This window comes from Rhinolophus ferrumequinum, chromosome 25 (genome assembly GCF_004115265.2).
Source record: "Rhinolophus ferrumequinum isolate MPI-CBG mRhiFer1 chromosome 25, mRhiFer1_v1.p, whole genome shotgun sequence".
Classification (NCBI taxonomy): Eukaryota; Metazoa; Chordata; class Mammalia; order Chiroptera; family Rhinolophidae; genus Rhinolophus; species Rhinolophus ferrumequinum.
The window spans coordinates 30,425,150-30,448,042 of record NC_046308.1 but is presented as its reverse complement, the minus strand read 5'-3'; the positions used below and the strand labels follow the sequence as shown (position 1 = coordinate 30,448,042).

General features: G+C 49.9%; 1 protein-coding gene across 1 annotated transcript in view; it reads right to left on the bottom strand.

The window, feature by feature from the left end:
* Positions 1-2,332: 2,332 nt before the first annotated feature.
* The window catches only part of ST14 (ST14 transmembrane serine protease matriptase), a 39,152-nt gene continuing 18,591 nt past the window's right edge, over positions 2,333-22,893 (bottom strand). Inside the window, exons 2-19 of the mRNA XM_033098408.1 lie at positions 21,001-21,160; positions 20,403-20,530; positions 20,164-20,234; positions 19,601-19,758; positions 19,370-19,405; positions 18,856-19,096; positions 16,716-16,855; positions 16,275-16,372; positions 15,475-15,584; positions 15,210-15,340; positions 13,883-13,987; positions 13,423-13,533; positions 13,223-13,336; positions 12,780-12,902; positions 11,793-11,979; positions 4,517-4,791; positions 3,078-3,214; positions 2,333-2,992 (exon numbers count right to left, since the gene is read on the bottom strand). Coding sequence (XP_032954299.1) covers positions 2,831-2,992; positions 3,078-3,214; positions 4,517-4,791; positions 11,793-11,979; positions 12,780-12,902; positions 13,223-13,336; positions 13,423-13,533; positions 13,883-13,987; positions 15,210-15,340; positions 15,475-15,584; positions 16,275-16,372; positions 16,716-16,855; positions 18,856-19,096; positions 19,370-19,405; positions 19,601-19,758; positions 20,164-20,234; positions 20,403-20,530; positions 21,001-21,160 — 2,487 coding nt within the window. The 3' untranslated portion in view covers positions 2,333-2,830. The remainder of the gene's footprint in view (positions 2,993-3,077; positions 3,215-4,516; positions 4,792-11,792; positions 11,980-12,779; positions 12,903-13,222; positions 13,337-13,422; positions 13,534-13,882; positions 13,988-15,209; positions 15,341-15,474; positions 15,585-16,274; positions 16,373-16,715; positions 16,856-18,855; positions 19,097-19,369; positions 19,406-19,600; positions 19,759-20,163; positions 20,235-20,402; positions 20,531-21,000; positions 21,161-22,893) is intronic.

Sequence of the window (22,893 nt, the reverse complement as noted above, 5' to 3'; positions counted from 1 at the left end):
ACTGTCCTCAGCAGGGAGAGGTGGACACAGGCCGGTTGCCACTCCCATTGTCAACTCAGACTCTGTACCAGTGCCTCCTGTCTTCATTGGAGCTATCAGCGAGTGACAAGCCTCAGAGTGACACTTGACTTCCTACAAGTGAAGGATTCATAGCCTGTTCTTATTTGTCAGAAGTAACACTGGATTTGGCTCCAGTCATTTTAAAGGCACTGACCCTTTGCTGAAGCTTCCAGGACCCTGACAGGACTGAAGGGCATGCGCCTGTGAGCCCTGAGTGTCTGGCAGTGAGGCTGATGCTGTTAGCCTGTGGACGGTAGTTCTCAAACGTTAGGTACATTCGAGTCACCTGAAGCAGATTGCTGGACCCGCCCCGGAGTCTCTGATGCAGGAGGTCTCTGATGCAGGAGGTCGGGGTGAAGCATGAGAATCTGCGCCACCGAGACTCACCAGGTGGTACTGAAGCTGCTGGCCCAAGGGCCACACTGTGCGGACACTGTCACAGAAGGTGTGCCCAATCCCCCCACACCACACAGACCACAAGGCTCCTGAATGACTAACCACCTGCATGTTTAACCATCTCCCTGGGTAGAAAACAATGAGCCTGAGAAACCACAGGAAATTGGAACAGGGAGTTGTAAAGAGACACTCTGCCATTAGGGACCAAAAGTAATTTGTAGTGAAGTCTTTTGATCCTGCCTGTGTTTCTGACTTGGGAAGGGAGTTTTTAAGACAATGGCAGGCTGTGGTGGGAGAATACGGTGTTAAGGGGGAGGCACAGGCCAGGCTGGCCTCCTCGAGCCCCACTGGGGGGCAAACACGTCTATACTGGGCCTGAGCGGCAGGTGTGCTGAGGAACCAGAGGCCAGGGAGGCTTCTCCCTGCACAGCTATCCGTGCAGGCTTCTTCTGACAGCATCTCCATTCTTCTACTTCCCACATCTTGGTAAGAACAGATACTCTTTCCCATTCCTGGATGGGAAATTCAACGTGGGTGCTTCCATAGGTGTCAAGACAAAACTTCTCCCTCCCTCCCAAGGGTAAAACATTCAGACTAAAATGAAAGAGGCAGCTCACCTCCCGCAAGAAATCTGACCAGATCACTCCAATGACACCATGCTTTCTTTGGTTTCCAAAACTCATGGAAGGTAAAGACCATTCATTCAGCAAACATATATTAGTATCTTCTGGGAGCCAGGCCTGAGCTGCAGATACACGATGAGCAAATACAACCTGTCTTCCTTCGTGTCACTGGCCATCTCATTTCTCTTCCTAGGTTTGCTGCTCTCCCCTGGCCCCAGCTCATATAGCGCCTCAAATGTCCCTTTAAGAACTCCCTAAGCCCTCCCCAGATCCTTGACACTGTCCCTCTGGGTCACCCCAAGCAAGAAAAGAGAGTATTTTAAATAAGTAAAACTCAAAGGAGGGTGGATGGCACTACAGATATGAAAACCTGTAGGCAAAGCAGATCTCCTCCAAGGCCTCAGGACCTCTCATAGCTGCATGTGTAAGCACACATGTACATACACACACACACACACACACACACCCCACTCACATGACCACCTCTCCACCTAAAAAAGTCCTACTTCCTCTTTTCTTCCTGGGACAAAGCTCCTCCACCCTCCTGGGGTGCCCAGACCGGGCCGCTGCCACACACCCTCCCCACCCCTCCTATCAGGGAGCCAGGCCCTGGTTTTGCAGCTGCAGATAAGAGCAAAAACACAGCCCTCTGGGGGGCAGCCGGACGGCACTTGGTTAGAGTACGAGCTCTGAACAACAGGTTTGCCGATTCGATTCCCACATGGGCCAGTGAGCTGCGCCCTCCACAACTAGATTGAAGACAATGAGCTGCTGCTGAGCTGCTGGAGGGGCGGCTGGATGGCTCAGCTGGTTAGAGCGCGAGCTCTCAGCAAGGTTGCCAGTTCAATTCCCACATGGGATGGTGGGCTGTGCCCCTGCAACTAAAGATTGAAAACAGTAACTGGACTTGGAGCTGAGCTGCGCCCTCCCCAACTAAATTGAAGGTCAATGACTTGGAGCTGATGGGCTCTGGAGAAACACACGGTCCCCCAATATTCCCCAATAAAACAAAACAAAACAAAACAAAACCAAAAACCGAGCCCTCTGCCCTCTGCTAGCTGGCTGGAGACTCTCAACACAGCCCTGTGCTGGCCAGAGACCCTCACTCTTAGCCTGACTCCAGGGTCTGTTCTGAGGGAAATTTAAACCCAGTTACAACTTGGGAGTAGGACTTGGGACTAGGAAGACGGAGAGGAAGAAGGAGAACCCATTGACTCCAGTAAGAAAAAAAGCAGTAAGAAAAAAAGCATACCTAAAAAGAAATAGTGTTTTACTCATACACACAAATATGCACTCTGAACCCTACCCTGGGACCTGGAAAAACAATTCGAATCTTAGACCCATCTGTCTTCCAGGGTCCTTCTGGCCTGTGTTTCCTGAAGAGTGTGGCCCTAGGAACGAACACCCAGCACCCCATCAACCCCACCTAAGGGGTCCCAGAGTCAACATTAAAGCTGCTCCTGGATCAGAGGTGCAGAGGAAGCCGATCTTCAGGAAAGAGCCTCAGTCCAACTTGGGGATGGAGGGGACAGGCTGTGTCTTCAAGCCTCTGCCCCATCAGCACGGCCGGGATCTTCCCTTCTGCTCTGGAGGCTGAGGGAGGTGAGAGGCTCTGCAGACTGGTCCTCCATCTCTAGAGTCCTGGGGATTCAGCTCATAGTCTGGGCTCAGGGGGGCCTGAGGCAGGGGTGCAGTTAGCAATCCTGTTCTCAGGGGTGCAAACTGGGGTGGCCGGTGGATGGCTTCTGCGTCTATACCCCAGTTTGCTCTTTAATCCAGTCCCGAAATACAGGGAGCCTCGTGTACACGCCTGGCTTGTCCCTCTGCGCACAGCCTTCCCCCCAGCTCACCACGCCGGCCTGGAAGATCCGCCCATCTGCCTCCACACTGGACAGGGGGCCCCCGGAATCACCCTGAGGAAAGAAAGACAAGCCCTGAGTGCCCCCGCCCAACCTCCCCAGGCTGACCCCAGCCCAGGCTCCCCCCGCCGGCACGCACCTGGCAGGCATCCACGCCCCCGCTCAGGTAGCCCACGCACATCATGCGCGCGGTGATCTGCTGTGGCATCAGCTTCTCACAGGTTGTCTGGTTGATGACACGGATCTCGCCCTTCTGCAAGATCAGCACCACGTTGCCTGGGGAGAGGGCAGGACAGGCTGACTGAGCAAGCGGGCTTCTGAGGGGGCCGTGCCACATGGGGAACAGTGCCATCCACGATGCTCCCACAGGAGTAACTGTATAAGTAAAACTCTGGAGACAACCCGAAGGCTGTGGCTGACAAATGGCTATGTAACTGATGACACATTTACTCAACGGGATATTATGCAGCCATATAGAGTCATTGGGTGGCAGGCTGGAAAGGTGACAGGAGATACAAGATCAAATATACACTGTGGGAATAGCATACAAGAAATAAGAAACAGAAAGACTAAAAGAAAGTACCACAAAAATGCCCACAGTGGTTTTGTTAAGGCAGTAGAGCAGGGGTGTGCAAACTGCGGCCCGCGGGCCAACTGCGGCCCACAATCCATTTTTAATTGGCCCGCAGCAAATTCCAAAAATACATTTAGTTTACTTAAATAAACCAGGTGAGGCTATAATACGTACTTCACCTCGAGTGAATGGCCCGGCTGTTTGAGTATTTTACCGAATATGGCCCTTGGTGAAAAATGTTGAAAAAAGTTTGGACACCCCTGCGTAGAGTCTTAAGTCAGGTTACTTTTCTTTTTCCTCTCTATAATCTACAAATTTTCAGCAGTGTGCTACGTTAATACCGTGTTTCACCAAAAATAAGACCTAGTTGGACAATCAGCTCTAATGCATCTTTTGGAGCAAAAATTAATATATTACATATTATATTATATTATATTAATTATATTATATTATAAGACCCGGTCTTATTTTACTATAAGACCGGGTCTTATATATAACGTAATGTACTGTAATATAATATAATATAATAATATAATATAATACCGGTCTTATATTAATTTTTGCTCCAAAAGACGCATTAGAGCTGATTGTCCGGCTAGGTCTTATTTTCAGGGAAACACGGTATTAGAACTGAGTTTTTTCAACATAACATTTACTAACTAACGGCCTTCAGAAGTAGGGAGAAGGAGAGAAGAGGCCAGGTTCCCACCACCGGTCCTGACTCAGGCACAGCTCCACAGGACTTTCTACATCAGTGTTCCCACAGCAACATTCTTACATTCACTAAGTACCATTTGGGAAGGTGTTTTTATCTTCACTGCACAGGAGAAGAAACAGGCCCAGAGTTTAAGCAACTCTGGGCCTAGGTCGCTCAGTTAAGTAGCAGGGCCAGGCCTTCCATGCAGAGCCCGGCCTCCAAATGCCCCGCTTTCACTAGAAGCCTCCATTTCACTCCTGGACAGCCTCATCCTGCCAGGCGTGGGAGGTGGGACAGCCTAGCTCACCTCCCTCGTAGGTGTGGCCCCAGCCGGTGACCCAGATGGCCTTGCCGGGTGGGAAGGAGTGTGAGGTGTCTGGCAGGCAGATGGGCCGCACGGTGCTGCTGTACTCCACCGGCTGCTCCAGCTCCAGCAGTGCGATGTCGTAGTCGTAGGTGAAGTCGTTGAAGTTAGGGTGGCTGATGATGCGCTTGAGCTTGCACTCTTGCACCCCGGGGGCACTGCGCTTGCTCTGGCTGTGCAGACCCAGAAAGGCTGTCCACATGGTGTGGTCGGAGTACCTGCAGAGGGAGCCAGAGAGCCGCCCGAGATGAGCGCGCCACCGGACACACCACCAGCCGCACAGTTTGGCCTCCATCCTCAACTGGAAACTACTGGGTGCCTCCTGACACAACACTCACACCCCCTCCCCCCATTCCGTCTTTGTTTCCTTCTTTTAATTCATTTTCATCCAATTATCCAAAAATACTTTATTATAGTTTATTAATCTGATCTTTCACAGAAGGAATAACACACAACTCACTCAGAATAGTTTTCTAACACAGTGATATATATTCTAAGCACCACATGAGTTGAAAAATAGATTGAAGTTGATATACTAGGTTTGTTGTTGGCAGCGGAATCAGTTGATTTCAGGTCTAGAGTAAGTAAAGCATAAAATGAACCTGGAACATTTGTTTTACCACAAGTCAGTGAGTGCTCAAAACAGTGACGGAACAAGTAGGACAAGGTGCTCACTGGCCAAAGTCAAGATTATCTGAACTTCAAAATAAACAATTGGATTACATTTCTACACATGCTGAATAATAGAAAAGGGAGAAGGGGAAATCCATGAGTCCATCCTGAGTCTAAAAAATAATTTCAAAAAAATTTATAAGGGGGCAAGGAAAGCTATTCTTTACAGAAAAACACCAGCTAATAAATACAAAAGAAATTATTCAATAAGAAATCACATTTTGCACCTACCACAGCAATAACCAATACATGCGTCACTGAGGAATGCTAAAACCACTGGGTAAAAGATTGTTGGACAGTAAGATATTCACACTGATTCAATGGATCATCCAAGATTACTTAACTCATAACCAAGGGTGGGAAGTATCTTTATAATGAAGAAACCCCTGGACACCACCTTAACCAAGTAAGAAATCAACAGGGTCTCCTAGTCATTCCCATTAGTGAGATATCATGGCTTCCTGAGAAGGACACAGTATCACCTAGGTAGTGTTTCCTACAAAAAAAAAAAAAAAAAAAAACAATGTGTAACCTAACTCTAATCAAGAATAAAACAATCAGAAAAATCCAAATTGAGAGATAATCTGCAAAATAACTGGCCTGGACTTTTCAAAAAGGTAATACACCAAAAATATAAGGCTTGAAGAAAGTGTTTTAGATTTAAAAGAAACTAAAGGAACCGAATGACTAAATACAAAGCATAACCCTAGATTGGATCCTTGATTTAAGGGGATAAAAACGTATAAAGGACAACACTGAGAGAACTGGAGGACATATGAAATATGGGGCATACGCTAGCTAACAGTACCATATCAGCACTGTCATTTCTGGACATATTGTGGTTACATGGGAGAATTTCCTTGTTCTTAGGAGATACAGACTGATGTATGTAAGGAAGAATGTTGTGATGGCTGCACCTAACTCAGAAACAGTTCAGAAAAATATATGTGAACATCTTTGGAAGCACAGCTTAGAAGGATTTGTGTGATCAAGCCTACTGAGAAGTTGTGTACAACAGCTGAAGGAATCTGAGGGGAAGACTTTAGTGTCAGTCACCAAAGAGGGGTTGGACATTCCAGAAGATGCAGAAGAGAAAAAGCAAAGCTTCAAAAGCTCTGCAAAATCACGAAAGACATCTTGGAGAAAAAAGCCAAAAGGGTGGTCATGCAACATTAATTGACTAATGTTGCAATGCCACAAGCACAAGTGGCTGGACAGAAAACATGGAAAGAATCATGAAGGCCCAAGCCCTAAGAGACAACTCAACAATGGGTTACATGGCAGCAAAGAAACACCTGGCAATAAACCCTAATCATTCCATCACCAAGACTTTAACATAAAAGGAAGAGGCTGACAGAAAGGAGAAGTCTGTGAAGCAAGGATCTGGTCATCGTGCTCCACGGAACTGCGCTCCTGTCTTCCAGCTTCAGTCTGGAATATCCCAGACATACGCTAATGGGATCTACAGGATGATCAAACTCGGTCTTAGCACTGATGAAGATGACCCGATGACTGATGGTAGCAAGGCTGCTGAACCTGAGATGCCATCCCTCAAAGGAGATGATGATACGTCATGCAGGGAAATAGACTAAACTCTGCCTGAAGAATTCCTTATTCGATATTTTATCTTCATTGCCTCTGATAATATATTTTCAAGGATTTTTCCCTTTATTTTTGTTAACATTTAAAAAATGTGTATGGCATAACAATAACTACTTAAGGAGAAGATAAGATATCTTTCTACTTCTAAGTGTGATACTTGGGGCACTGAAGCTGAGCTTATTTTTTTCTAGTTATTCTTTCCTAGTTTCACATTGGCTTATTTTAACAGATTGAGGTAATGTTTTTTGTAAGATGTATGTAACCTAATGTTAACTTTGTGGTCTGAAGTGTTTGCTAACAGGCAGATTCCTTAGTAAACCAAATCTTTTGTTACTGAGGTGTTCTGAGAGACCTTGATGTTCAAAAGAAAAATATTTGTTAAAACCAAGTATGTGTGTGTATACACATATATGTGTGAGGAGATAAAAATAAAACAAATGTGGTAAAATTAAACAATTAGTGAATGTAAGATAAAGGGTATGAAGGCGTTTGTTGTAATTTTTCTTTTCTTTCACTGTATTTGCAACTTGTAGGTTTGAATTTTTTTCAAAATAAAAAACTGGAAAATATATCTTTAAAATAGAAAATGTATATGATAGAGAAAAGCATGAACACCTGCTTCATTTTCTCTAACCTCTCAGGAAAGTCAAGAGGCTACGGAAGCAGCCTCACCTCCGACGTGCACTTCAGACTCACACACCAGTATCTGTCGCCCCACCCTACCCAGCTGCCTTCTGCTGACCCTGCATCCACCTTTTCCTCTCCGTTCTTACCGCCCCCTCCCTATAGTGTCTCACACCCAGACTGAAGCACCACCTTCCACACTAGGTCTTTTTGCCTCTGGTCTCTCTTCATTCTAATCTGTTGCTGCTGGATAGCAACTTCCTAAAAACTGCTTTTGTGAGAACCTCTTCGTCTTATTCAACAACCTAAAATGATTCCAATACCTGACAGATCAGCTTCTCCTTCCCATCCAGGCATTCAATACCACCATGAACTCTGCCTTACCCTTTCTGATTTTTTCTCACATTCATCCCCATACTCTACCATGTATTCACCCATCCATCTATTCATTTATTCAGTAATTATTGGGTCTCTCTGATGTTCCAGGAATTGTATTATATCCAGTCTTCACATTCACAGCATCCTTGGGAAGAGAACCAGGAAACCCACCCACGGCAGCACAGCGTGAAAAGCATCCTTCAGAGGATTGGGGAGATGCCCTGGAAGAACATGGGGTGGGAGGCGTGAGACAGGAGAGGAAACAGGTCATAAACCAGGCCTTGAAAACCTAATATAATTTGGTCAAAGCCTACAGGTGGAGGAGAAAGTAGCACATTCAAAGAGAGCAACGGGAATGTTTAGGAAGCCCCCCAAAGTTGAACATATGGACGGTGTGAGGCCAGGATAGGAGACTGAGGTTGGAGAGATGGGCAGCGGCCAGGTGATGTGGCCATGTTGGTCAAGCTACGGCGTTTCTACGTTATCCTGCAAGCCACGGCACACCTGTAAGTAGGGGGTCAACAGGATCAAGTTAGTTCTCTGGATAGACCACACTGGCGTTGGGGACCAGAGTGCCGAGAGGAAAGCAAGGAGATCAGGTGGAGGGTGCTTCAGCCCCCTCGGCCAGGGGGAGCCAAGATAGTAGCAGTGTGAGTAGGAAAGAGTAGAGATGCTTCCAGGATATCTAGGAGGCAAGGAGCTGGAGGCTGAAAGGATGGGATGGGATGGGGGAGCGAGAGGCGGCACCTCAACCCCGCTGCTGCATGCTCCCCTGACCCCATCGCCTAACATGGACATCCCGTTTTCAGCCCTGTGCTGGTGCTGAGCTCTGTGCCCTAAGGCTCTCCACCCCTCGGCCTCCGCCGGACCCTGATCACCCAGCCCCTTTCACTGAGTCTTCCCTATTTACCCCACCACAATGGTCTTTTCTCTAAAGCCCATGGTTCCCGGTCTAAGACAGTCTTTGATCATACAAGCAAACTTAGTCTCTAATTGTTTAAGGTACACACACTTACCAGCTGGGAAGGTGTGGCCACCTAGTTCCCCTCAGTAACTGTCATGGTGTTAGAGAGGGCGTTGGAAATAGTTAACATTGGAACAGAGCTGACCACACATGAAGCCCTTGTCTAAATGCTGACATGTTGTCATTTTATCTCCCAAACAGCTCTTCAAGATACGACCACCCATTTTAAGATGAGAACTCAGGCACAGAGAGGTTAAGTAACTTTCCCAAGATCACACAGCTAGTAAGTCATGGACCACAGTCTAAACCCAGGCAACCTATGCTCGTAACCACAACATGATACCACCTCTTGGTAACACCTTGTGAGTATTTGTTGACTCAGAAATGTGTCCAAAGTAACTGCACTCCAGGTTCTTGAACACTTCACACCTACCTGCTTCTGCTCACAACATTCCCTTTGTCTGGAAGGACTGAGTTACCTCGTCCAGTGACAAATACCCTCACATTTAGACACTCAGATCAGATGCTCCTGCTGATAACGGCATTCCTCACAGCCGCCCTTCCCAGCGCGCAGGCAGAATTCTAAACTCCACACATCGGCCCTAGGTGACGTGTCCACAGTTCTGGCCCAGCATTTACTGTGCACATGCATGTCCGTGTATGTGCACACGTGTGTATATGCACATGTGCACACATAACGGATCTCGTCCCCTACCTGGGAAGTCTGTGAAGTGCAGGGACCAAGTCTTACTCATTTTATCTCCACAGTGCTGATAATAACAGTGGCTACTGAAGGAATTACTTGGCAAAAAGTAAGACTGATGATCAACAGAAGATGAAGGAAAGGGAAATGAGAAATGAGACGATGAAGAGAGGGAAAAAGGAAGAGGTACAGGAGGCCGTGGCAGATTCACTGGGGAGGACACAGACATGGTGTCCTAGCTCTTGGCTTCTAAATACCATTCCCACTAAGAGGGCTCCTTGGAGAAATGGCTCATTCTAGGGCTGGGCCAGGGAACATACAAGAGAAGTCTGGAGCACCTAGGAGTGCCAGAAAGCAAGAAAGTGACTCAACTAAACAAAAGAATGGGGCCCTGTCAAAGGGACACAACACAGGAGCCAAACTCAGTGAGCTCCCAAGAGCCAAATCGGGAACAATTTGAGCAGCAAAGTCAGTAACATGGCATCAGATTACAACCTGAAATATAAATACACACGAGCCTGTTGGAGTATAAATAGATGGTGAAGTAAAGGGGAGCGAAGGGACAAATCTTCCTTACAGAAGAATTCCAAATTAGCTGATATCCAAAGAATACCATGTAGAAAGGGAGAACACAGGTACTGCCTATGGGAAAAGCTGGCAAACAGCATCTTAACCAAATGACAAAGCTTAACACTACCAGCAACGTCATGTTGACGTCATTTACCTGCTGATATGACGTGATATTCTTCCAAACCTCATAACCGCAGTCTCATCATGAGAACAACGTCAGACAAACCTAGACGGGGGGCATTCTACAGAATACCTGGCCTCCAGGCTGTCAGAGTCATGAAAAACAAACAAAGACAGAAACTGTCACAGACCAGAGGAGTCTGGGGAGACCGGAGAACAGAATGCAAAGTAGTAACCGGGACGGCTCCTGGAGCAGAAAGGACATCAGTGTAAAAACTAGGGCAAGGCCAGCGGGGCCTGGAGGTGTGTTAACCGTAGTGTTTACAAACATCCCACATTAACAGCAAGGGGAAGCAGGTGAGGGGTATATGGGAATTCTGTACTATCTTTGCAACTTATCTACATTCCAAAATAAAGTTTATCTAAAAAAATTCTTAAGTAGGCTCTCATCACCCCAAAAAGAAAGAAAATCATTTCTGCCCAGGGTAGAGTGGAGCTGACAAAATGAGAAGAGAAAGGACAGTCAGGTCGCACGAGGCTGCCCTTCCACAGCCCAGCAAGGCCTCACTCCTCACACTGACCTTGCTCCCTCCAGACCTTCGGTGTCTCCTCCACCACCCATGCCCATGTGCCCCTGTGACCATGCCCCACATCTGTTCCTGAGGCCTGTGTGCTGCTGGAGGTCGTCTCTCCTGAAAGTGCATGACGGTTCTCCTCTCGTCCCTGTAAAAGGGTGTCATGGCAGCCTGGGGGGCCCTCAAGCTGCCACCTGTGGCAGGAGAGCATGTGCCCAGCAGGAAGTCCCCAAAGGTAGGAATCCCTTTTAAGATCTACTCCAGGAGCAAGCTGTCCCCTTAGACTTCTACCCACAGCCAGTGGCCAGAGGGCCTGAGTAGACTGGAGCTAAGACACAAAGAGCTGAGCCCTGGGTCAGGCCACCTGTTCCTGCTAATCCTCTGCTCCCTTCCTAAGATGCCAGAACAACCCTTCCTTAGTGACCTTCCCTGTGCCAGGCACAGGGCTCAGTATTTCAGGTGTGCTGTCGTATTTAATTCTCACAGCTCTAAGGATAAGAACTCACAGTGTCACCATTACCACCGAAGAACCTGAGGCCTAGGAAGTATGAATAACTTTCCCAAGGTCACCTGGTAAGCCAGAGCTGCAGTGACTGCGAGGCTGATCTGAACTCATCCCGAGGCGTCCCTTTGGTGCAGGGACTAACTACTCAGACTGTGGAATCCACACACCTGGGTCCCAGTCTGGCTCTGCCACTTAATAGCTGGGCAACCTCGAGCAAATGTCTTTACCTCTCTGAATCTCTGTTTCTGTAAAACAGGGACATAACCAGACCTGCCTAACTAGCTTGTTAGGAAAGGCACTTAGATGGTACTTGACTGAGAAGGAAATGCTCATTTTTATTATTACTGCGAGTGAGCTTGTCCTGGGTGTCTGCAACCCCTCCAGTCCTGGCCCTGCCCCACTGCCATCCCACCTTGGCGTGACTCACAGACACAGGGCTTTCCAACCCCAGAATACACAGAGGAGGGCTTCCAAGGAGGCCCCCTATTTCCTGCCCAGTGGCCCACCTGAATCCTCTGTCGTTGACGAAGCAGTGAGCTGCAGACACCATCCAGTTGTGAGAGATAAGCGAAGCCCCGCACAGATGGCCCTGGCCCAGAGCGTGGAGACTCACCTGCCAGGGCCATTCACCCTCTTCTGCATCCTTGCCCCCAACAACACGAGACTGCCTGCTGAACGACCGCAGTCCACAGTCTGGGAGGGGCAGATAACCCAAAGAAAAGACAGTGAGTCAAAGTGGGGCACCAGCGCCGGGCCCTGCATCAGGCCCAAAGAGCCCCCCTGGGGATAGGCATAGCACCACCGGAGCAGTTGTGGCATGAGGGACCCCTACCAGTAAGTAACTTCAAGCCTCACCGGCTTCCACTGGGCCCCTCTCCCCACTCCCAAGTTCAAAACCCTCATAATCTCCCCTTCCACCTCCTGCACAAATGCATTCGAAGGGCCTCCAGACACCTGTTGGTTTGTTTAGATTTACTATGGGTGTCATTTGCCTAGATTTCCTTGTCAAATGCTGAAGGACACAGCTCTCAGAGAGAACAGTGGATGGGTGACATGAAGTCACAGAATAGCTGCAGCTATGCTCAAATTTAACCTGAGGCCAGCGCTTCTGAAACACACAAGAGGTTACAAATTAAAGTATGGGGTGGGGTGTGGGCAAAACCCTGCTGAGTGCTCCAGCAAGCTGTGTGCTCTCTCCTCCAGGCAGGATGGGAAGCCAGGGCTTGCCACTCCCCTGTGGCTGGGTCTATGGAGCAGGGGCCAGCCCAGCAGCCCTGCCATGAAGGCACTGACGCTGGCTGCTCATGGCCTTGCCTCCAGGACCAGAACAGGCCAATGGGGCAGTGTCTTACTACCAACCAGCAAAGCCATCCTTTCCTCCAGGCAGACACATCCTCTCACCCGGGCAGAACTGGGTGAATGAGGCACTGATGTGATTTCCGCCTCTGTATGTGTCTGCACAGTGAACAACCATATATGGCATCCCTGCTCACCACAGTCCTTCTCATCCGAGCCGTCGCTGCAGTCCTTCTTCCCGTCACACTCAGGGTTGCCCTTGCTCACACAGAGCCCATTTTTGCAGCGATAGGTGTGTTTGGTGCAGGGGACGATGCTCACTGCTCAAGGAGGGACATGGGGAGAAAATCGGTTCCTCTGTGGCAGCCAACCAGAAGCCTGACGATCCACCCATCTTACGCCCCTCACTCAGGCCTGTCCACCCATCTGCACCAGCCCACTGTCCTTCCAGCCCTGCCAATGGTTCTCCACCTTCTGGAAGATTCTCTTCCTATGGACACCTTTTATCGTCACACTTCACATGAGGTGGTTTGTGTTTATTAAACTTTGGACATGCTGCACGTGAGTGTGCTCATGGCTCCTCTCTCGGGTACAGGGGGGAAACGTCCCCTAAAGGACAGTGGGCTGGGCCAGGCCTCACCGCTGTCACATGTGGCCTCATCAGACCCGTCCCCGCAGTTGTCTTTCCCGTCACATTGCTGGCTCTTCAGGATGCACTTCCCATTGCCACACTTGACGGTCTCAGCCGGACAATCTGGGAAGCACAAAGCACTCAGCAGGGGCTCGAAGCCTCAGCTGAGAGCTGGCTGCAGCCCAGGCCACACCCCCACGAGCACTCACCGCACTCCAGCTCATCACTGTTGTCCCCACAATCGTTCACGTTGTCACAGACCCAGAAGAGGGGCTTGCAGAACTTGTTCTTGCACGTGAACTGGTAGGTGGCATTGCATTCTGGATGGGGCAAGGGCAGCCGTCAGCCGGCGAGGCTCAGTGGGGATGCAAGCCCCCAGCCTCACTCATCACTCAGCTTCTCCGGGAAGCTGCCTGAGGACAGAGCCCCATCTGGAGAGCAGGTCCAGGTGCCCTGTGTCACTGGCTATGGAAGCTGACCTCAGCACAGCACAGACGCCCCACTGTCTGCTCCACAGGAGCCATGGCTAGAGGGGAGGGGGCTAGATGTCCACACAGGAGATGGGCAGAACCTCCCCGCCACCTGGGGCCTTCCTGCCACGGGGTCAGCTGGCAGGAACCAGGGCACAGCACGGACAGGGAGGACGGCCCAGCCCGCAGCCCCACTCACTGCAGTTGAGCTCGTCGCTGTAGTCAGCACAATCAGCCCAGCCATCGCAGCGCAGCTCATTCCGGATACAGCGCCCCGTGTTACACATGAACTTCCCAGGGCACGCTGCAGGGGACAGGGCAGGCCTGAAGTATGCGGCCACCACCCCTGCCTCCCACAGCTGACTCCCCGACTCACCCTCCTCCCTCACAGCCAACCACACAGCAACACTGAGGCCCAAAGGAAAACTCTCGCCCGTCCTCAACACAGACAGGGCAGGGCTCTCCCAGGCCCATCAGGCTGTTGGCAAGGCGGCTTCTAAAGCCCGTAGGGGAGAGTTGGCCGGGAGTCCCTCCTGACTGCCGATGACCAAACCCCTGGAAGCTCTGGGCAAAGTGAAGAGGGGCTGGCTGGGTGTACACTCAGTTTTACTGCCTTGTCCTCGGCCGGCCATGTCCCCCAAGGCCCAGCCTCCCCGTCAGCAACACAGAGCAACAGCAGCTCGGCAGGTCGATGATGTGTGTGTCCTATGCAAGGGTCAAACGGCATCACCACATTTCCTTAATTAGGTATTTTCCACATTTCCACGTTTCTGAAGTTGGAAGGTGTCTGATAACTGATGTCATCAGGCAGATAGACGACAAAGTTGAGAGGAGGCCGTTGTCACTTTCTCTACATAGATACCTTAGTCACTTATCAAAGCAGATTTCTCATCTAATAACACTTTTGGTGGTGAGCTGTGCAATTGAATTTTAACTTAAATTTGGATTCTTGCATATAGGAATTTAACTTAAAATGTCTTCTAAAGGTTATTCTCTGATGCAGGGCTGAAACAAAAGACCATTGTGTATGTGGAAAAACTGCTACTTTTATAGCAGACAGGGAAATTAAAGGCAACAGAATCTGCCGGACCTCTTAGGTATAGATCACAGAATTGTCAAAGCTAGGAATAGTGAGTATCGTGTTCATGCTCCAGAATTTTCTAATGTGTCTCAAAATTATGCTACTAATTCTAAAGGTGCTGAAAGGCCACAAAGACAAGCACCAATTATTAAAGTCACAGGGATGCGGAACCAAAGGGACAGGTAGCCCAAAGGAACTCAGGGTGCTCGGGCTGAAGGTGCCTCACCGTGGGACTGCAGAGCACGGTGTGTGCCAGCGCTCACTGTGGCCTTTGTAACAAATGCACTTAAGGCAGCCTTTTCTCCTTCAGAAATCTACTAGAGGGATATGCACATTCTCTGGCGTCTTAGAATCAGGAAAGCACAATGCTAAGAAGATGCCGCATAGAGAGCGAATCGGGGTCCCTCCCTCTAGCCAGGCTCCTCCTTCCAAAGAAGTCACTCACGGTCACTGGAGTCATAGGACAGGTACTCAGCAAAGAAGCCCGTGTCCGTGTAGGACTGATCCGAATGGAAGTGAACAGTGATCCTGCTGCTGTTGCTGGCAACCACAAACTGGGGCCTCTCTCCGCAATACCTGAAGGATGGAGCCAACAGTAGGAAGAGGACACATCCTGGGGCTCGGGCACCACCCCCCCCCACAAGTACCAGCACTGGGTCAGCTTGCCCGCTGCTCTGTTGCCCTCCTCTCGCTCACTTCCCAGCACTCACTTCTCCCCGTTGATCTCCACATAGTCCTTGGGGCAGGTGCCCAGGGGCACGTTGGGCTCCAACAGGTAGAAGAGTTTGAAGAACACCTTCACATTTCGATGGTTGGGCACCTGAAGAGAGAGACGCTGCTGGGCCTCTGCTGTTTCATTCCTGCTTTCCTAAACCCCAGGACGTCGCGTGGTGGCTGTGGGGGCTGGGGAAGCAGGGCATGGAGCCTGGCTGTGCTTCTCCTCTCCAGCCCCTGTGGGCAACATGCAACAGAGCAGGAGGGGACGGGGTCCACGTTTGGAAGAACTTCTAGACTCAGACACAAGAGACACTGCTATATCGCTAAAGAAGGCTGGAAGGTTCTCCCTACATTATCGAAAGTAGGAAAGAATGATGGATCTTTGATTGGGATGGCATGAGGGGCAGTCCTGCCAGCAAGACGTGTCTCACGGCCATTCAGCAAGTGCTTTCTCTGCTGCACACACATTCTCCGACCTAATCCCAACCGCACCTCTCAGAGGCAGCCACCAGCACACTCAGTGACCTGGAGCAAGCAAGCATCAGCCATGGAGAGGAGCTCGGACTGGAGTCTGGGTCAGCTTGACATCACAGCAAGTCAGCCCTGCGCAAACCTGCCCGCCTGCGGGGTTCAGATTCTGCCACGGGGCTCAGCTGTGGCCACTTTGGGGTTGCGAAGGAGCCCATCTCCCTTCTGCCCTTCTCACATGCCATCCTGGAGCATCCTTTCCTCTCTCCCTTTCTCTCTCTCGCTCTCTTTCTCCCCACCCTCCTTCTTCCCCCACAGCTCCTACCTCAATGTCCCACGTGCAGTTGATGTTGGGCGGGTAGTGGCCCGGATAGTACGGGCTGCTAAATGTCCCTTGGGCTTCACGTAAGTAGCCTCCACAGCCTGAGAGGAAAGGCAGGAGAGAGCATGAGGACTGAGGACCTGCTCGGGAGGGGCCAGAGGAGAGCCAGCCTGAGGCAAAGCCAGTGGTCCTCTCAGGCTGCAGGCCTGGACACCTAGAGCCTCCACAGCCAGCTGCTGAAAAGGCCGAATGCTAGGAGGCCGACTTCTTTAGGGAGGCCTCCTGACCCAGGTGAGGGGCAAAAGGCCCTTTGGCTTAAGCTTCAAACCTTTGGCATCGACCTGGGCCAGTTTGCCAGCCATAGGGTTTGGCCTATGGCTTCCTAAGCTCAAGCCACCCGCTAAAGACTGTGCCCTTCTCCACCCCACCCCAGCCCTTCCTTACTGCTCATCTTAGGCAGCTGGAAGAACATGGCCTCAAAGCCAGGATTTCGCCGCCCGGTATTGGTTATCAGCGTGACAAGCAGGACGTTCTGGGAGGAAAGGAAGGTCAGGTTGTAGGAGGGAGGGTAGGTGCCACACAACCTGCAGGGACAAAAGGGGCAGGCGTTAGCAAGAGCAGACAGAACCTAAGCAGAGGGGACCCAAAGATTCCATCCCTAACCCTTTCACAAAAGGCCAAGGGTGGGGTCATAAAGTCCACCCCACACAAACAATCAGCGACCTGAGCTCAGGCACATCCCTGATGAGCCCGCAGGTCACCTGAGTCCTCGCATATGTTGCAGGCACTGTGCACTAGTTATAAGGCTGTCCTTGTTTAAAATAGCAAAATCTCAGAAATATTGAATGCCTAACATTAGAGAATTCATTAAATAAACTACAAGCTAAATAATAACAATAATAGTAGTAGTGAAAGCATGAACAACTAACACTTACTAAGAACATGACTTTATATCTATTCTTCATGCTTTATATCTAGTAACTCAGGTATTTTCCTACCAACTCTGAAGTAGAGACGATTATCCTCATTTTACAGATAAGGACACTGAGGCATGAGAAAGTCCACAATTCCACAGTTACTAAGTGTAAGGGCTGAAATTCAAACCCAAGCATCAGGTTCCAGAGCCTACACAGCCAACAGCCATGTCCTGCAGCCTCTCGACTACTCCACGTCACGCAACCATTAAAAGTGATGGTTAGGGACAGGATTACCGATTTGGAAAGACTATAATAATATACTTCATTTTTTACAAGCAGATAACAAAACCAAAGATGCTGTATAATCTTATATTTAAATATATACACAAACATATACATACACAGCAGAAAAGTCTAGAAGAATATACATTACAAATCTAACAGTGATTGTTTCTAGGAAATAAGATTACAAATGACATTTGTCCTCTTTGCGCATGTCCGTTTTCCACGTTTTCCTTTTAGGACATGTATTTATTTGTTGTACAATTAACGGATTAGAGAGAGGGAAAAAACCCTGCACAAAAAGGGTGTTTATTTAGACAGGAGTTCTGGCTGCTAAACTGTAGCAGCAGATGGTTCTGTCTTGGCTTCAGCCTGAAGTTTAGCCCATTATTAATCATGAAACATCTGCCCAGCTCATTTCCACAGAGGGCAGTAGAAGGTCCTGGCTCACTGAGTCAGGGAGAGAGGGGGAGGGGGGCACTTTGCCCCCAACCCACAACACCTTTTAGAAGTGTGCTCCATCCTGACATGCGGCTGGCGAGGGTGGCGTGCTTCTGGGCACCCCGACCTCCTTAGCAGGTGCCATTTTATTTCCTATAATCCAGATGCTTTGACATCTGCAGCCTTGCTGGAGAGACTGCCCTCCAAGGGTTAGACAATTCCGAGAGACAGCAAAGATTCACCTGAGGCCAAGCCTTTCTCACGCAAACCAACCAATTCAAAGCCCACCCCCAACCACTTCTCTCTAGGGCTCTTACACTCCAGGCCACCATCCACCTCCCCTAATCACCCCACAACCAGGTACCATACCAGACAGTGAGAGACAAACCTATGCCCCAGAGCCAACTGGAATTATTCAAGCTATTAGTCCTTAACTTACATATCCTGCCTTTCCTTGCCTTTCCTGTGGAAACCACAACAAAACAGCACTGCCCACATTTTCTGACAACGTCCTCTGCCCCTTGACTGACCCTGGTGCTTCCCTGTGTGGCTCCTCTGTGGCGCTCTCAGAAGTGTGAGTAACAAACTATCTTTTCTATGTCAGTTGTCTCCTGATCTGTTGGCCTCAACATAACTTTTACCACAGCAGGCTGCACCGTCACTCTGGCAGGCAAAGGCAGCGCACCTGCTCACTGACATCTAGTGAGCCTTCCTCACCCACCCTTGCCAAGGCCTAGAAATCACCTCCAAGATGCTCCACTGGAGCTCATGCGAAGGATCTCACCACACACCTGTTCTCTGCTGCCTGGAAGTTTGCAGCAGCCTGTGGCCAAGAGTCACACTCTGTATCTCCAACCTACACTGCAACTAGTTCCAGAGGTCCAGCCCACGAGGGGCAGCCACGAAGCTCCCACAGCCTGCCTGTGCTCCCCTAGGACACTCACTTCACCACAGCGCGGGGTTCCACGGGGCTCAAGGTGTCATACACCATGACCAGGTCACTGCTACGGTCATCACAGGTCGCGACATCAAAGCTTCGGAAGGTGAGGCTCAGCACGGAGTTGGCATCCCCCCGTAGGGCCCATTGGCAGCGGGCAAAAGCTGGGTAGGGGCTGTCGGGGAAGCCAGGTGTGGTGAACCGAGTCAGCTCCCCACTGCGGGCGTGCAGGGCAAATCTGCAGCTGTCTGTGGGACACAAGAGGAAGTGGGGCAGAGCTGGGAAGAGTGGGTGGGGTGAGCAGCTCACAGCCCTCCTGGGGGTGCCCCTACACCTGGCCTCTCCTAGGTGCCCCAGGCTGCCCTGGACTGGCAAGAGACCAGGAAGGGGGCTTCTCGTGGCATGGGGGAGGCAAAAGGGATGTGTTGCTATCACCACTGTGCAACTTTTGGGGACCCCTTGATTGAAGGGGCATCTGGCCATATCCCAATCCTCCTCTGGGAAAAGGGCACCATACTTACTGTCCTTGGTGGTCTGTACTGTCCTGGGGTCAGTGGCTGAAGAAAAAGAGGGAGAATACAGTCTTTACTGATCTGGTCTATTTCCTCTTTCCTGCTTCCTTATTCCCCTAAAGGGAGGTGCCAGCCAGCACACAGTCTTCTCTTCCCGGCACTGGCCCAGGAGCAGTGACTTCCCCTGCTCCCCGGCAGCCTGGCCCACCAAACGCCCACGCCCGGCAGCCCTGCACTCACGGAAGGCCACCACGGAGGTCAGCATGAAGGAATGCAGGGTGCGGGTGCGTGGCGGCAGCTTGACCGCGTGCTCCTCCGCCATGGCGCGCTCCGCCTCCTCCACCAGGTAGTTGGGGATGTTGAACTCTGACCAGTAGTAGGCGATGACGCTGCCCTCGCTGGGGAAAGGCGACTGGGCTGATATGCGGAGGGGCTCTAGGCATCTGCCTGTCCCCACTCTCCCAGATGTGAGGGGCAGACCCAAACCCAAATTTGGAAAAATAGCAAAGAATCACTACCATTCCCGAGTGGCTTATGACGCAGGCACTGTGCGAAGCACTCCACCCTCCTCCAAACCCTTCATCAGAGCAACACTCCCGGGTCACCCATCTTGGAGAGACGGAAGAGCTAAGCGTGGTAAGTCATGGGCATAAAGGACAGAAAAGGACTGCTGCCTTCGCTCTCCAAGGCAGGACCTCACGGCGTCATCACCCTACAGGCTCCCAGGCTCTTGTCCCAGGTAGGACCACACTCCGATCCTATTCCCAGCCCTTCCCCCACCCAGCCTTCCCCTCAGTACCCACCTGAAGGCAGTCACCGCTGACTCCTTGTGGTAGGGTCCCAGGGCTGGGATCCCACTGTACAACAGCTTCAGCTGAGGGAAGGACAAGAGGCTCAGGGCAGGCCAGAGAGTAGTGACAGCCCCCTGCCCCCAGCCCTCGCTGCTCCCTCCCTCCTGGGACCTGGATGCCCTTCCGGTGTCCCACATCAGCCCAGGGAGCAGACAGCAGGAACAGAGCTTCAACCCAGGGATAGGACTCACCGCTTCCTTCACTTTGTTGGCCAGCTCTGCAAACTCAGTGGAGTTTGGGTTCTCATAGGCATCCAGAAAGTTCTCGTTTGTGATCCTAAGGTAGCCATTGAAGACCTTCTGGACCCGCACGTTCCGGTCTGTGCAAGACCAAGGAAGGACAGTAGTTAGAAGAAGAGACAGCAGTCCTGTCTCATCTGCCAATGTCCACAAGCTGCCCTCAGAACCCCTGAGGGAGCAGCTATGATGAAGGGCATGGAGGCAGATGGACCAGGTGTCTCCTGGAATCCATACCTATGTTCAGATCCAAGAGTGTGAAAAGCAACAAAACTTCCCACAAACAGGGGAGTGAATGCAGGAGGGGGCCCGTGGACATATGAGCCCTGCAGGCCAGCTCTGACCAACTCTTCATTCCCACCACCCCCCCACACACACACCTTACGGCTTGAGAGAGCCAGGGGAGACAGAGCCCTAGACCCCTCCTCACCCACCCCATGGCACCCTCCATTCTCTGGTCCATAAGAGGCAGGCCTTGGCTCTGTCTGTTGAGGGAGAAGGTAGAGCCACCCCCACATTGCCCCCAGAGCCACCCCCCTCCAGCTTTACTCACACTGGAAGTGCCACACCAGCAAACCAGCCGTGAGCGAGAGCAAGAAGAAGCTGATCAGCACAATCACTAGTACAACCCAGGGCTTGAGGCCTCGCTTCTCAACCTTCTTGGTGTTGTTCACCGGCAGGAACTCCAGGCCTTCCTCAAAGCCATTCATGTTCTAAACAGAAAAAGGCACTGCAGCTCAGAAACTCTCATCTCAACAGCCCGTCATTGAAGCTCTCCACTTAAATGAATCATCTTTTGACGCAGGTAGATGCCCAGCTGTGGGGAAAGCAGGCCCAACCCAGGCCATGATTGGCCACTGGGTGCCTCTGTGCAAACTTCTAAAGGCAGCCCTTCCTCCAGCCACCACAGCCCCAGTCATGGAGCAAGGAGCCCCAATGATTCTGTCCCAACCGATCTCCTGCAACAGGAGCCTGTGGGCAGCGTGTAAACTGTACATCCTACCCAGTGGCCTTGCTCTGCCAATGTTTAACCAGGCTATAAACCTGGGCAGCTCTGTCACGCCACTGTGGAACAAGCTACCCTGCTTTTAGCCTTAAGTGTCCCAGTCCATGATCTCAAGGTGAAGTGAGAAGGCCAGGTCTCTACTGGAATCCACACCCCTGCTCAGGCACAAAAACACGAAAAGCAACAAAACTTGCGACAAACAGGGCAGCAGTTTCCCTGGTTCCTCCTTGTCAGGGGGAATCCAGGAAGAGGAACATGAATGTGGAAGGGGCAGGTGCAGTGTCAGCACGCAATGACAGGTAAGCTTTTCTGCCCTACCGCGCACACTCTATCTGCCTGCCCTCAATCCTGGAAAGGGGCCATGCCCTTTATAGGTTTAACTACCTCATACTCACTGCAAAAGGGTTTGTAATAAAAGCAATAGCCTCCATCCCAAATTCCACAGATGTGGCCATTTTTAACAGTTTGCAGATGTAGTTCTTCTGGTGTTAACCTTATAACTCTAAATAATGTGCTTGAACTAACGTTTCTTGGTTTGTCACATTTAAACCTTACAAGTATCTATTAACTCATTGCTGCGACAGATCCTCCCCCTCCGGACACATTTGGATACTTTCATCTCTAATTTTAGTTTCCTAATAAGTTATATTTGTGACTTGATCAAATATCACTCACAGAAACACACCCCATAGCTAACCCTACCATGGTAATCATCTTGCCATATATAAATGTATCAAAGCAATGTGGTGTACACCTTAAACTTACACAATATTATATGTCAATTATATCTCAATAAAAATAATTTTTTAAAAAAGAAAAGAAACACCCCAGAGGCAACTACTCAAAATGCTTTCAAACTACTGTTCAGGAATTTGTCTCCATATTTCTATATATGCCAATATCACTACATCTTGATTCATCTATTTAAAATATAATCAACTGACTTTCTATTATAATAATGTGGATTTTAATGTCCTTCCTTCATTGTGCCTCACCCAACTTCCCAATAGTTATAGAGCTAAAGTTTTAAAAATTTATATCCATACTCTGTTTTCATTAGTCTTTGAAAATGTTCACTATTATTTCCTTCCCAGTGTAACAATTTTGTTTTTCCTGCTGTAAATATTCACTTATTTGGATTTCTTTTTAACATACACCCAAGTCTTTCCATACAATCTAAGAGCTCTGTAATACTCTTCTACTCTTCCACATATAAAGTCTGTCAAACAACCTTTCATTTCATTTTCCTCTTAGGAGTTTCCCTCCTACATCCTCTCTCCTTTCCCAAAGCTGTTGTCTGGAACTAACTTCACCATCACCCTGGGAATTCCCTTCATCTTCCTCTTGTGTTAAAATTTGTTTCCTAGATTCCATATCTTCATCTCTATTGGCTTACTTCATTTTGGTGGAACACCATACTTCAGCAGCTTCCTGAGAAAT